The sequence below is a fragment of the Notamacropus eugenii genome, chromosome X (genome assembly GCF_028372415.1).
Source record: "Notamacropus eugenii isolate mMacEug1 chromosome X, mMacEug1.pri_v2, whole genome shotgun sequence".
In the NCBI taxonomy this organism is placed as follows: Eukaryota; Metazoa; Chordata; class Mammalia; order Diprotodontia; family Macropodidae; genus Notamacropus; species Notamacropus eugenii.
In genome coordinates, this window is record NC_092879.1 from 101,968,506 (window position 1) to 101,983,097 (window position 14,592).

At 47.9% G+C, this 14,592-nt stretch overlaps 1 protein-coding gene and 1 long non-coding RNA gene across 18 annotated transcripts in view; one reads left to right on the plus strand and one right to left on the minus strand.

The window, feature by feature from the left end:
- The window catches only part of LOC140516224 (uncharacterized), a 37,870-nt gene that overhangs the window by 2,275 nt on the left and 21,003 nt on the right, over positions 1-14,592 (plus strand). For 11 of the 16 annotated variants that reach the window (XR_011971323.1, XR_011971330.1, XR_011971333.1 and 8 more), the window contains exons 3-4: positions 10,276-10,863; positions 11,343-11,539. Coding sequence is in view for 1 of the 16 variants with exons in the window: in XM_072627258.1 (XP_072483359.1) it covers positions 10,820-10,863; positions 11,343-11,539 (241 nt within the window). In the remaining 15 variants the exon portion in view is untranslated. Of the gene's footprint in view, positions 1-1,904; positions 10,864-11,342; positions 11,540-14,592 lie in introns of those variants that run through there. The other 5 variants (XR_011971321.1, XR_011971320.1, XR_011971322.1 and 2 more) reach the window with 2 other exon arrangements.
- LOC140516227 (uncharacterized) lies at positions 293-11,507 on the minus strand. Of its 2 annotated transcripts, XR_011971335.1 has the most exons (6): positions 11,370-11,507; positions 10,565-10,808; positions 10,304-10,435; positions 8,347-8,450; positions 1,707-1,905; positions 293-807 (listed from the first exon to the last, which is right to left on the minus strand). It is a non-coding gene; the product is annotated as an uncharacterized lncRNA (long non-coding RNA). The 2 variants fall into 2 exon arrangements; XR_011971334.1 differs by having other exon boundaries at positions 10,304-10,808.

Sequence of the window (14,592 nt, forward strand, 5' to 3'; positions counted from 1 at the left end):
CAGGATCTCACAGTAGGTATCAGAGGTGAGACTTGAACCCAGTTCTCCCTGGTTCCTAGACCAAATTTTTATTTGTTATCTTTCCAACCCATGATGGGGGAATCCCGTGATATTCTAATTGGCAAACATAATGTGATAGCTGTAGACAGTGGGTTGGGGGTAGGTAGGCCAGCCCTGAGCCATTCAGGTGCTGCTAGTGGTAATGTGAACTAGGCCAGTGTTTATGTAGGCCAGCCTGGTGGCCTGCTTGGACCCTTGCACTGGTGAGATCATGACAAATCAAGACAAAACCTTTCTGCTGCGTTGTGAGGTTTATTGCTGTACTACTTCAGTATCTGATAAAAACAGAAATAAGTTGAACAATGCAAGTGAATTCACTTCAACGTGCATCTCTCAGACACACACTCAGTGCTAGCTTCTGGAGGTACAAGGACAAAATTGGAAGATTGATCTCTCCAGGAGCTTCTATTCTACAGGGAAAGACTGTAGAACATTGCTGTAATAAATTCCTTCCACCACCAGAAAGAATGACACGTTTGTGGAGTCACAAGAGAGAGATTGAGTTTTAGAAAAGTCAGACTTGATGGGCGTGGCTGGAGGTTAGCAAGAGCAGTCATGTCCAGCAATAGGCATGCAACATGGTGAGTCAGCCAGGTCTTCTTGTCCTGTGCTGGCGGGCTGGAGCTCTTTTCTATGCAGGTTCTATTGGAAGCTGTCTTCTGAGTCCTTTAATGATCCATGAGGACCATGGTGGCCTGCAGGCTTTACAAAGTGTACCCACATCTCTGTCTTTTTTTTTGTTTGTTTCTAAAAAGAAGAAAAGAAAAAGTGAGTGATTCCAGATACTGAAAGGAGATTAGAGTTCAGTTGAAATGTTCTTTTTATAATGTTGGGTCAGCAAAGCATTTCAAGTTTAACATTCATGGATTTTGATCAGATAATGGTCATAGGATTTAGAATTACAAGAAGCCTTCAAGATTAGTTAATGAATCCCCACGTTTTACAGATGAAGAAACCAAGATCCACAGATAGTGCATAACTTGCTCAGGGTTGCCTGGGTAATACTCTGGGGCTGGAATTTAAAGCCAGTAATTTTGTCTGTAAATCCCGTGGCTGCTTAAGTCCAAACAAAGAAGCAAACTTAATCTCAGCCATACACGAATATTGAAATAAACCCTCCCATTCAGTACCTCCCTGTCCTCCAGTGGCCCCCAGAGCTCCAGAAGGACATTTCAACTTCCTGCCCCTTCATCTCTTGGGAGATTCTGGTCCATGTCTGCACTTCAACAAGACAAAGTACAGGCAGTTCCAATTTCAATAGCCCTCATAATGACAGCACAAGTTATATTGTGACACACAAGTTATATTGGCTATCAGGGAGTTGCACCTAATCTTTTAAGGTCCCTTTCTAGTAAAGTAATGAAAGGAACTCCCAGGTGCTACCTATGCTGTAAACTCCCAAATCTAGGGCATAGGGGAAGAAAACCTTTACTGTTAATTTTGCTTTGTTTACATGTTTGCTTCTTTATCACAAAAAAGAAGAGACACACTGGAGTCAAAAGATCTGGCTCAGAATCTCAGCTCTGCTCCTTCCTCCTGGTGTGACTGAGCAAATCTTTTCTCAGGATAGTGAGGGTAGGGGGCACTAGAAGCTCTACAGAGTTCCTTCCAGATCTGTTTTCTGATAAAAGGTGAGAAAATCAGACCTTTCTCAGGTCCCATCTGGGACATGGTCTTCAGTTCTCATTCAGCATTGCATTTTGGAAAAGATGTCAAGCTTGTCCTTCAGGATGAAGACGAAATCATCTTAACAAAAAGCAAACGAAGGAGCTGGGAATGTTTGACCAGGAGGCAAGAAGACTTGAGGGAGACATGACTTCTTTCATCAAGACATGGAGGCAGAGGCTGCAAAAAGAAATAACACCAAGTGAGACAGGAGGTAGAGGCCACAGAAGATAGCAAACAAAGGCTAGATATAAATCATCCTCCCTCCCATCCCCTCCAAAAAAACACAATAAAATGGAGAGATGACAGAGACTGTAAACAAGAATGGAGGCAAAAGCCCTGTCTCCTTTCCCAAAGGAAAGGCACAGGCAGTAGGTAATTCCCAAGAGCCCAGACAAAGGCACAGGTGGTAATTCCCAAAAGCCCAAATGGTGGCCCAGATGGTATTTCCCAAAAGCCCAAACGGCGGCACACGTGGTATTTCCCAGAAGCCAAGACGGAGGCACAGGTGGTATTGCCCAAAATCCCAAACGGCGGCATAGGTGGTATTTCCCAAAAGCCCAGATGGTGCCACAGGTGGTATTTCCCAAAAACCAAGATGGAGGCACAGACAGTATTGCCCAATAGCCCAGATGGCAACACAGGTGGTATTTTCCAAGAGCTAAAACGGTGGCACAGGCGGTATTTCCCAAAAGCCCAGATGGTGGCACAGATGGTATTTCCCAAAAGCCCAGATGGCGGCACAGGTGGTATTTTCCAAGAGCCAAAATGGTGGCACAGGTGGTATTTCCCAAAAGCCCAGATGGTGGCACAGACAGCATTTCCCAAAAGTCCAGACAGCGGCATAGGTGGTATTTCCCAAAAGCCCAGATGGTGGCACAGATGGTATTTCCCAAAAGCCCAGATGGTGGCACAGACAGCATTTCCCAAAAGTCCAGACAGCGGCATAGGTGGTATTTCCCAAAAGCCCAGATGGTGGCACAGATGGTATTTCCCAAAAGCCCAGATGGTGGCACAGACAGCATTTCCCAAAAGCCCAGACAGCGGCATAGGTGGTATTTCCCAAAAGCCCAGATGGTGGCACAGATGGTATTTCCCAAAAGCCCAGATGGCAGCACAGGTGGTATTTTCCAAGAGCCAAAGTGGTGGCACAGGTGGTATTTCCCAAAAGCCCAGATGGCAGCACAGGTGGTATTGCCCAAAATCCCAAACGGTGGCACAGGTGGTATTTCCCAAAAGCCAAGATGGAGGCACAGGCGGTATTTTCCAAAAGCCAAAACAGTGGCACAGGCGGTATTTTCCAAAAGCTAAAACGGTGGCACAGGCGGTATTTTCCAAAAGCCAAAATGGTGGCACAGGCGGTATTTTCCAAAAGCTAAAACGGTGGCACAGGCGGTATTTTCCAAAAGCCAAAATGGTGGCACAGGCAGTATTTCCCAAAAGCCCAGACAGAGGCACAGGCGGTATTTTCCAAAAGCCAAAATGGTGGCACAGGCGGTATTTTCCAAAAGCCAAAACGGTGGCACAGGCGGTATTTCCTAAAAGCCCAGACAGAGGCACAGGCGGTATTTTCCAAAAGCCAAAATGGTGGCACAGGCGGTATTTTCCAAAAGCCAAAACGGTGCCACAGGTGGTATTTCCCAAAAGCCAAGACAGAGGTGTAGGAGGTATTTCCCAAAAGCCAAAATGGTGGCACAGGAGGTATATCCCCAAAACCCAAATGGTGGCACAGGCGGTATTTCTCAAAAGGCCAGACGGAGGCACAGATGGTTATTTCCCAAAAGCCAAGACAGAGGCACAAGTGGTATTTCCCAAAAGCCAAGACAAAGGCACAGGCGGTATTGCCCAAAAGCCAAGATGGAGGCACAGATGGTATTTCCCAAAAACCCAGATGGTGGCACAGGCGGTATTTCCCAAAAGCCCAGACGGAGGCACAGGCGGTATTTCCCAAAAGCCAAGATGGAGACACAGATGGTATTTTCCAAAAGCCAAAATGGTGGCATTTCCCAAAAGCCAAGACAGAGGCACAGGCGGTATTGCCCAAAAGCTCAGACGGAGGCACAGGTGGTATTTCCCAAAAGCCAAAACGGTGGCACAGGTGGTATCTCCCAAAAGCCAAGACAGAGGCACAGGCGGTATTGCCCAAAAGCCAAGATGGAGGCACAGATGGTATTTCCCAAAAACCCAGACGGTGGCACAGGTGGTATTTCCCAAAAGCCAAGACAGAGGCACAGGTGGTATTGCCCAAAAGCCAAGATGGAGGCACAGATGGTATTTCCCAAAAACCCAGATGGTGGCACAGGCGGTATTTCCCAAAAGCCAAGACGGAGGCACAGGCGGTATTTCCCAAAAGCCAAGATGGAGGCACAGATGGTATTTTCCAAAAGCCAAAATGGTGGCATTTCCCAAAAGCCAAGACAGAGGCACAGGCGGTATTGCCCAAAAGCTCAGACGGAGGCACAGGTGGTATTTCCCAAAAGCCAAAACGGTGGCACAGGTGGTATCTCCCAAAAGCCAAGACAGAGGCACAGGCGGTATTGCCCAAAAGCCAAGATGGAGGCACAGATGGTATTTCCCAAAAACCCAGACGGTGGCACAGGTGGTATTTCCCAAAAGCCAAGACAGAGGCACAGGTGGTATTGCCCAAAAGCCAAGATGGAGGCACAGATGGTATTTACCAAAAGCCAAAATGGTGGCATTTCCCAAAACCCAAGACAGAGGCACAAGCGGTATTGCCCAAAAGCTCGGACGGAGGCACAGGTGGTATTTCCCAAAAGCCAAAATGGTGGCACAGGTGGTATTTCCCAAAAGCCAAGACAGAGGCACAGGCGGTATTGCCCAAAAGCCAAGATGGAGGCACAGATGGTATTTCCCAAAAACCCAGACGGTGGCACAGGTGGTATTTCCCAAAAACCCAGACGGTGGCACAGGTGGTATTTCCCAAAAGCCCAGATGGAGGCACAGGCGGTATTTCCCAAAAGCCCAGACAGAGGCACAGGTGGTATTTCCCAAAAGCCAAGACAGAGGCACAGGCGGTATTGCCCAAAAGCCAAGATGGAGGCACAGATGGTATTTCCCAAAAACCCAGACGGTGGCACAGGTGGTATTTCCCAAAAGCCAAAACGGTGGCACAGGTGGTATCTCCCAAAAGCCAAGACAGAGGCACAGGCGGTATTGCCCAAAAGCCAAGATGGAGGCACAGATGGTATTTCCCAAAAACCCAGACGGTGGCACAGGTGGTATTTCCCAAAAGCCAAGACAGAGGCACAGGTGGTATTGCCCAAAAGCCAAGATGGAGGCACAGATGGTATTTCCCAAAAACCCAGATGGTGGCACAGGCGGTATTTCCCAAAAGCCAAGACGGAGGCACAGGCGGTATTTCCCAAAAGCCAAGATGGAGGCACAGGCGGTATTGCCCAAAAGCCCAGACGGAGGCACAGGTGGTATTTCCCAAAAGCCCAGACGGAGGCACAGGTGGTATTTCCCAAAAGCCAAAACGGTGGCACAGGTGGTATTTCCCAAAAGCCCAGATGGTGGCACAGACAGCATTTCCCAAAAGCCCAGACGGCGGCATAGGTGGTATTTCCCAAAAGCCCAGATGGTGGCACAGGTGGTATTTCCCAAAAGCCAAAATGGTGGCACAGGTGGTATTTCCCAAAAGCCCAGACAGAGGCACAGGTGGTATTTCCCAAAAGGAGATGGAGAGGCACAGGCTGTAGCTCCCCAAAAGGAGGAAGTACAGACTATACCTCCCCAAAGACAGAATGTGCTGCAAACCTAAGTGATATTTTCCAAAAGAATCCAGAAGAACAGGCTGTTTCTCCCCCAGAGATGGAGACTCAGCAAAACTGGCTCCAGTTGGAGGCACAGGTTGTACCTTCCCCAAAACAGAAAGGTACAGGCTATACTTCTTCAAAAGGAGACAGAGGCACAGGCTGAATCTCCCCAAAGATAGCTCCAGATATAAGAACAAGTTGTAATTCCCAAAGGCCAAGTTGGTAGCTCAGATGATAATTCCCAAAGGGTGATGCATCCACGAATGGAAATTCCTAAAAGGAAATACAGGCACGGACTGGAACTCTGAAAAGGAGAAAGAGGTACAGTGTACCTCTCCATAGGAAGAAATACAACTTGTACCTCCCCTGGGGGAGAGGCACATGATGTATCTTTCCAAAGGTGAAGGCTCAGTCTGGAGCCCCCCAAAAGAAGCTAGCACAGGCTGTACTTCTCCCATGGGAAGAAGTACAACTTGTACCCCTCCTCAAAGTGAGAGGCTCAGACTTTAGCCTCCCAAAGGAAACTGTAGCATAGGTGGTAATTGTCCAAAGGCAAGAAAACTCAGGCCATAACCCTCCCCACAACATGATTCCAGGTGTAGGCACAGGTACTAATTCCCAAAAGAATATGGTGGCACAGGCGGTAATTCCCAGAAGGTGGCTCCAGGTGCAGGCACCGGTGGTTAATTCCCAAAATGCAACAAACATACAACTTATATCTCTACACAATGGGAGGCACAGGTGCTAGCTCCTCCCAAATGAAGATGGAGGTAGAGGTGGTCATCCCCAAAATACCACGATGGAGGCAGAGGGTCATTTCCAAAAGTGAAAATGGAGGCACTGGCAGTAATTCCCAGCAGGTAACAGAGGCACAGGCTGTGATTTCCAAAAGTATGGAGATTGATTCCAAAAATGAGAAACTGAGGCCCAGATGGGTGATTCCTCAAATCAAAAATGGAGGCATGGACAGGTGACTCTCAAAATGAAATGGTAAAGCACAAATGGTATTTCTCCAGATGAGGTGGAGGCACAAGGAACGCACTTCCCCAGATAAAATGTGCAATGACAAGTGGCAGTTCCCCAAATGAAAAGATGGAGTCACAGGCAGTGATTCCCCAAATGAAGTGAAGGTACATGTGGCAATTTCTCAAATGAAAAATGACTGACTAGAGGTTCCCAAAGCTGGCTCCTGGTGAAGGCTGGCTCTAATTTCCAGATGCTAAAGGCACAGGCTGGACCTCTCCAGAGATGGCTCCCAATGGAGACCCAGGCCATCTAGATTTCCTTGCCTTCAAAGGCCACAGAGGCTCAAACCGTAGCTCCCCTTCCCCCAAAGACCAATACACAGATTGGAGCCCACTCTGAAAAGATGGTGGCACAGACTGGAGCTCCTGAAAGATGGCTCCAGATGCAGGCACAGGTGGTAATTCCCAGAAGGTGGTGCAGGCATGGGTGACAATTCCCAAAGGTAGCTCCAGATGCTTGAGGCACAGGCTGGAACTCCTCAAAGATGGCTCCCAATGGAGACCCAAGCCATAAAGCTCCCTGCTTAAAAGCAACAAGAGGGCCAACTGTAGCTCCCCTCCCCCCAAGGACCAATGCACAGAGTGTGGCCCCATTTAAAAAGATGAAGGCACAGGCTGGAACTCTCCAAAGGAGTGCCAGATTCGGGCGCAGGTGGTAACTCCCAGAAGGCAAAGAAAGCACAGGTGGTAATTCCCAAAAGGTGGCTCCAGGTGCTAGAGGCTAGTTCTGAAAATTACTCCAGATGGAGACTCAGGCTATAAACCTCCCTGCCCCCAAAGGCAACAGAGGCCCACTGTAGTTCCCCTCCCCCCAAGGACCAATACACAGGCTGTAGCTCTCCAGAGATGGCTCCAGATGCAGGCATAGGTATAAATTCCCAAAAGGAGATGGTAATTCCCAAAGGAGGCGGAAGCAAAGGTAGTAACTCCCAGAAGGCAGTGCAGGCACAGGTGGTAATTCCCAAAAGGAGCAGGTGGTATATGTGATTAATTCCCTGAAGGCAATCAGACAAACAGCCTGTGTCTCCACATAATGGGAGGCATTGGCTGTTGCTCTCCCCAAACAAGATGGAGGTAAAGGTGGAAATTTCCAAAAGGACTTGTAGGTACAGGTAGTAATTCCCAAAAGCCTTGATGGAGGTAATTCCCAAAAGGTTGTTGAGGTACAAGCTGTAATTTCCAAAGGGAGACACTACTGTGGGTGATTCCTGAATGAGAAACTGAGGCCCAGATAGGTGATTCCTCAAATCAAAAATGGAGACATAGACAGGTGACTCTCAAAATGAAATGATAAAGCACAAATGGTATTTCTCCAGATGAGGTGGAGGCACAAGGAACGCACTTCCCCAGATAAAATGTGCAATGACAAGTGGCAGTTCCCCAAATGAAAAGATGGAGTCACAGGCAGTGATTCCCCAAATGAAGTGAAGGTACATGTGGCAATTTCTCAAATGAAAAATGACTGACTAGAGGTTCCCAAAGCTGGCTCCTGGTGAAGGCTGGCTCTAATTTCCAGATGTTAAAGGCACAGGCTGGACCTCCCCAAAAGATGGCTCCCAATAGAGACCCAGGCCACAAACCTCCCAGCCCTCAAAAGCCACAGAGGCTCAAACCATAGCTCCCCTCCCCCCAAAGACCAATACACAGTCTGGAGCCCACTCTGAAAAGATGGAGGCAGACTGGAGCTCCTGAAAAATGGTTCCAGATGCAGGCACAGGTGGTAATTCCCAGAAGGTGATATAGGCACCAGCGTTAATTCCCAAAAGATGGCTCCAGGGTTAGGCACAGGAGGTAATTCCTAGAAGGCAATGGATATACACCATGTATCTCTGAATAATGGAAGGTGCAGACGGTGATTCCCCCAAACAAGATGCCAGCATAGGTGGTAATTCCCAAAAGGTCATGGAGGCAAGGGCTGTAATTTCTAAAAGGAGACAGAAACATGGGCAGTGATTTTCCAAATGAAAAATGGAGGCACAGATAAGTAAAAGATGGGGAGGCATGGAAAAATGAGTTTCAAAATGAGGCGAAGGCACAAGTAATTCCCCAAATGAAAAGATGGAATCATGGGTGGTGATTTCTCAAATATAGCAGAGGTATAAATGGTCCTTTCTTCAGAAGAAAGCTGACTCTAATTTCCATATGCTAGAGGCATGGGGTGGAGCCTCCTGAAGATGTCTCCTGATGGAGACCCAGGCCCTGAGCCTCCCTGCCCTCAAAGGCAGTTGGGGCCTGACTGGCTCCCCTCCCAAGGACAAAGGCACAGGCTAGCATTCCCCCAAATAGCCCCAGATTGTGGCACAGACTTTCCAAACAAAAGATAAGTTCAGATGGAGGTGAGGACTATACCTCACAAATACCAAGACAGAACAGCAGATGACTTCCAGCCTAGGGAGATGCTCTGTGTCAACACTCACTAACACCTAGTTCACGACAGCAGTGTACATCGTTCTGGTTTTTCATTGGATTCCTTGTTCGGGTTTACACAGCTACATGAACTCTTTTAACTGTTAAATACAATTGTGAGTACGAAACCTGTAGAAATTCAGCATAACATAAAGTCTACTACAGGAGTGGGAAACCTGTTACCTCAAGGCCATGTGTGGCCCCAAGGTGGCAGGTTACCCACCCCTGGTCCACTCTAAAGGGGCCCCAATGCTTCAGACGTGCAAGATGATAGGAGGTACTGAGGCAGCTTTGCTGGACCTGAGTTTGGGGATACATGGGTCAGGCCCTCTCATCTCACTAGTCAGCAGTCTCCTTCTCTCTGCAAAGAAAAATGCCCTCAAAAGTCCCAGCCTTTAATTTTCTAACTACTTTTACCCAAAATATGCTGAAAATATTTTGGGATGTCTTTTGCGTTCACCTCAATCACTACATAGTCCCCCTTCCAGCCTGTGAACACCTGATGCAGATGTCCATCAAATACCTCTTAAGCCTCTCTCCCCCTTGGCTTCTGGGGTCATGGTTTCCCATTTATTTCGAGTTCAGACTCCTTTAACTGACCTTGGCATTTTCGCTGCAGGTGTCATTCTGGGTGGTACTTTACTAGTTCTGTTTATATAGTTCTCCCTGGCTGTATCTGCACCCTTGGGATCATCATCATCGTCTCTTATTGCAAAGTAATGTTTCATCACCTGCAGGTGCCAAGGCTTAGTCAGCTAATCCTTTGCCAGTGGGCACCCTGTTTGTTTTTGAGTCTTTGCTACCACTAAGAGTATTGTTATGAAGTTCTGGGTATCTGTTTTGTCTTTGGCTGCCCTGGATGACAAGCCCAGGAAAGTGAGAACTGGGCCACTCACTATGACCAGGCAACCTCATTTTTCCTGGCAGAATTCTAAACTGCCATCTAGAATGGATGGGCCATTTTAGAATTCCACCAGCGGTGTATCCATGTGTCTGTCTTAAATGTTGTGCCCTTCATTCTTCCCTAATGTCAGGTGTGATGTGAAACCTCAAAGTTGTCTTTCCACGTTTCCTGTACCAGCAGTGATGTCAAAAAGGTTTTTATGTGGCCATTTATACTTTGCATTTCTCCCTTTCAAAAGTGCTCATTGTCCTTTGACCTCATATCTATTAGGGAGTGTTTCTTGTGGCAAGTTAACTGCTTTTGAATAGAATGACTGAACAGATTTGCCAGTGTGAGGGGCAGAAGATTGGAAGACCACTAAAGTCTGAGTATAATGTATCATTGAGGTGTAGGTCCTACTCAGATAGAAAAGCTTTTGAGTGTGAACTTTATTTTGCAGGTTTTTATTTCCATCCAATGTCACTGACCTCTATGGCATTTCATCCCATGGCCCTCTAATTTCAGTCCATCTCAGTTGATGAAAATCTTGTTCATGTGAGTGGATTTTCATTTTTTGCAGTCCTGTACAGAGGGCCCCCTTAAAGTGCTTGGATCCTTCTCTAGACAGCAAAGGAATACAAAATATTGTTTAGATTTTTGGTGTGTGTGCCTTATCCTGTCCCTCCCATCACCCCATGAGTTGTAGATCTTGTACAGTTCCTCCTCCCACCCCAAGCCCGTGACTTTACCTCAGAGACTCTGGACCCCCACAGTCCCCAGTGCAGTGCCGATGGCTAGGGATGTGTCCCTTCCCTTGAGAGAAACTTGTCAGCGTGTACAATAAGGTGATAGGAAGGCAAGTGGACTGAAATGGTCATAACTTTTTTTTTTTTTTAACTTTCACAGATTCCAGCTTAAAAACTTTTAGACTAGACTTGCTTTCACACAAACCTTGTTGGACATATCATCTGATGATTCCCTTGTAAGAAGCCTCTAGAAGAGGAATGAAAGGCTTTGTCAGACCATATGACTTGGACATTCATTTTCGGTAAGGAGGGAGGAGGGAAGAAGGAGCGAGGGAGGGGTGAATGCGGTCTGAGGAGGGAGGAGGGAGTGAAGATTGACGGGGTGGGAGGTGTGGTCTGGCTCAGGGCCCGCCCACAGAGGCAGGCAAAAGGGAAGGGGGAGGCAGAGGCAGAAAGAGCATGCGCATAAAATGCCTGCTTCTCGGAACCACCACAAGGGGTAGCAACGTAGCAGTCAATGCGGTTGTTTTTTTCTGGAACGATTTGGCGCTTGGCTTGCCGGCGCCATTTTGGGGTGTTGTCCGCCCGCTCGGTCCCACAATGAAAGGGACCTCCACCCGCTCCTTTCGAACCTAGACTTGCCCCAACCCAGTCGGTGACCCGGGGCAAGATCAGGGCTCAATTTTACAAACCAGGTAAAACCCCTGTCTAGCCTCCCCCCCTTCCACTTCCCCTGGCCTTTCTCTTCCCGCCCAATCTGGCTTCTTGCATTCCCCCCCAGCCTCCCAGCCTTTCGCCTCCTCCTTACTGGGCTCCTTCCTCGTGGTCTTCGCCGTGGCGGACTGTCCAGCGCCTTTCCAGGTGAAGCCGGGGCCATCCTGCGGCTGGGGATCGGAACGCGGAGAGGGTGCATGCCCAGCCAGGCATTAAGGCTCCTTCCCGTCCACCGTGGGCTCCAGGATCGCCCAAATCGGACGGGTAAGTGGCAAGGGGTGGGGGCGGGGAGAGGAGGGTGCAGCATTAGGCAGTGGGGGGGGGGCGGCGGTGGCAAAGGCGGGAGGCGGGATAGTGGCGGCGGCGGCTGATCAGCAGATCGGCAGATCTTCGGCGGCTCTGGATCTATCATTAGATGGTTGATCGCTGCCGTAGAGGCCAGGTGAGCGGACCTGGGGGGTGGGGGGGTCCAATGGCCTATGCCCCATTGTGGAACTCCGTAGCCAACCACCAAGCTACCAGCCTCTCTGAAAGCTCGCTGCCCACTGCGGCAGACCCAGCCAGATTAGAACTGACGTGTGCTTTGGTGACGTTGCTGAACTCAGGGCGGGCGGGCGAGTGGGCAGGCTGGCGCTATAGGCATGCGCAGAATGAGATGGAAAATTCCAGCTGCCCCTCCAGCCGCCTCTCCATCCCCTCCTCCACAGCCCCCTCCCCACTCCTTTTGCACTTACCTCTCTAGGTCACCAGGGGCCAGTGGTTTCATACCAGACGAGCTGGCTGGCCATCCTTGGGCTCTCTTGGCTTGATCTTAAGTCCACAGTTGCCCATTTTTTTCTTTTTTAGATGTTTATTAATTTTTGTTTTAATAGTACCAGATGCAGATGTGCTACCCCTCCACCCTCTCCCTCACAATCCACAAACAAGATGGTTTTTACTTTTTGCTAAAACAAAGATTCACATCAATACCAGAAGAATCCAGGAATTGAAAGAAGAAAACCAATTGAACTACAGCTCAAGCTGGCAAAATGCTCCCAACAGAAGCAAAAGGGAAAAGATCGTGGAGGCAAATACCTACTGCATACTGCATACCAAATACTGGGGACTAAAAGAAAAGCAAAGGCCAAGCCTGACTTCAAGGCCCTCCCAGTCTTATGAGGAGAAACTGTGACAACAGCTCCATCAAGCCAGTCTCGGTAGATAAGGATTAGATATAGTCACTGAGACAAGGCACCAGCATTAATGGAAATGGAATGGCACTGCATTGCCAAGTGTGTGGGGACAAGTAAGGAAAAGTAAGACACCCAGATTGGCAGATGGTTTTATTTATGATCCCTGAAGCTTACTGAATTGGGGAAATTACGTGGTCACACTTTAGAAAGATAAATACGACACTTGAATAGATGATGAGTTGAAGTAGGGAATTTACACATGAGAGAGACTGTAAAGATAATCCAACCCAGCCTTGCACTCAATTGTGGGACAAGAGAGGACAGAGCAGTAAGGACGCCACCTAGGTTGGGAACTTGGACGATGGTGCACTTGACAGTAAGAAAGAAGTGAGTTAGGGGAAGGATTTGGGGAGAAAGAGTGAATTCTGTTTTGGACACGTTGAGTTGAAGAGGTCTATGGGACAGCCAGTTCAAGATGTTGGCAGTTGGTCATGGGAGATTGGAGAGATTCCTCGGTGGCCCCCGTTCTTCTTTGCTGGTTCCTCCTCCACATCATCCCCTATTCTCTCCTCTTTTGTTCCACTGTCTGAGAGAGACATGTCTCCTTCAAATTAATGTGGGCCACCTTTCTACCTGTCCCTTCCATCTATTATCTTCCTACCTCCTAGGAAATCTTGTTCCTTCAATTATCCCCTTTCTCCCTAATTTTCAACTTTTTCATATCTCCCGGCTCCTGCAGGCTGCTTATAAACATGCCTTGATTTCTTAGCCCATAATCTCCTTCAAGGTAGAAAAACTGTTGACAAGAACTAGTTAACTTACTAGCTCTTCTCTCTCATCTCTGACTCACTTTTGAATCAATCATGGTCTGGCTTCTGTCTCCACCACCCAACAAGACTCTCTATCACTCATCAATGTCCTTTTCTCAGTCCACAGCCTTGGTTTACCCTGTTGACTTCTACCATCTCTCCTTCCTTGCTTGTGCTGACGCTGCTCTTTCCTGGTTTTCCTCCCACCTGTCTAATTGTCCTTTCTCAGTCTCTTTTGCTTTCTCCTCATCCATCTCCTTTAGGCCTCTTTTATATGACCTTTGACCCCACCCCACCCTCTTTTTCCTTCTCTTCTACATGTCTTCTCAATCCAAGTCAATAAGTACTTGTTGCAGGGCTCTATATGCCAGGCAATGGGGGCACAGTCCTTTCTCTCAGAGTAGTGGGGAGCATATAAGGAGGCATGGAATGTACACAGATACTGAGATATTTCAGAGAGATAAGATGAGAAAAGGCCTACTGTGAGAAGGCTCACCTGAGCTGTGTTTTAAAAGAAAATAGGTATTCCACTAGGCAGAGGTGAGGAGAAAGCTAGGCCTGGGGGTACCCTATGCAAAGATTTGGAAGTGGAACGCAAATATTTATGGGAACTAACAAATTAGGCCAATTGGGACCAAGCATGGAGTAGATGATAGAGGGTACCAGGGAGGTAGGAGGTGACTAAGGGGTGCCACCGAGCAAGAAGACTTGAGTTCAAATACATCATCAGACACTTACTAGCTGTGTGGGCCTGAGAAAATCACTTAACTTCTGTTTGCCTCAGTTTCCTCAACTGTAAAACAGGTATAATAATAGCACCTACTTCCTAGGGATGTTGGTAGAACCAAATGAGATCATATTTGTAAAGTGCTTAGCACAGTGCCTGGCACATAATAGGCCCTATGTAAATATTCCCTTCTCCTTCCCCAACCGTGCGTTAGTCTGAAAAGATAGTTTGGAATCAGAACGTGAATGGTTTTAAATGTCAAACAGAAGAGACCATATATTGTCCTAGAGTCAATAGGAAGCTACTGGAAGTTCCTAAATAGGAGATTAATTTAATGAGATTTGTGGTTTGATGATATCAATTTGGCAGCTGTGGAGGATGAGGATGAGAGAACAGAGGCTAGCTGCAGGGAGACCAGTCAGAAGGCTATCAGAATATTTCAGGTGAGAAAGGATAAGGGCCTGAACCAACGTGGCGGCCTTGCGAGTCAGGAAGAGGGGTGGATTGCAGGGGATGTTGTGGAGGTACCATCAACAAAACTAGGCCATTGGTTAGTTATCTAGTGATGGAGACGGAAAAGGCAAGTATGACTCAGCTTGCAAACCTGGG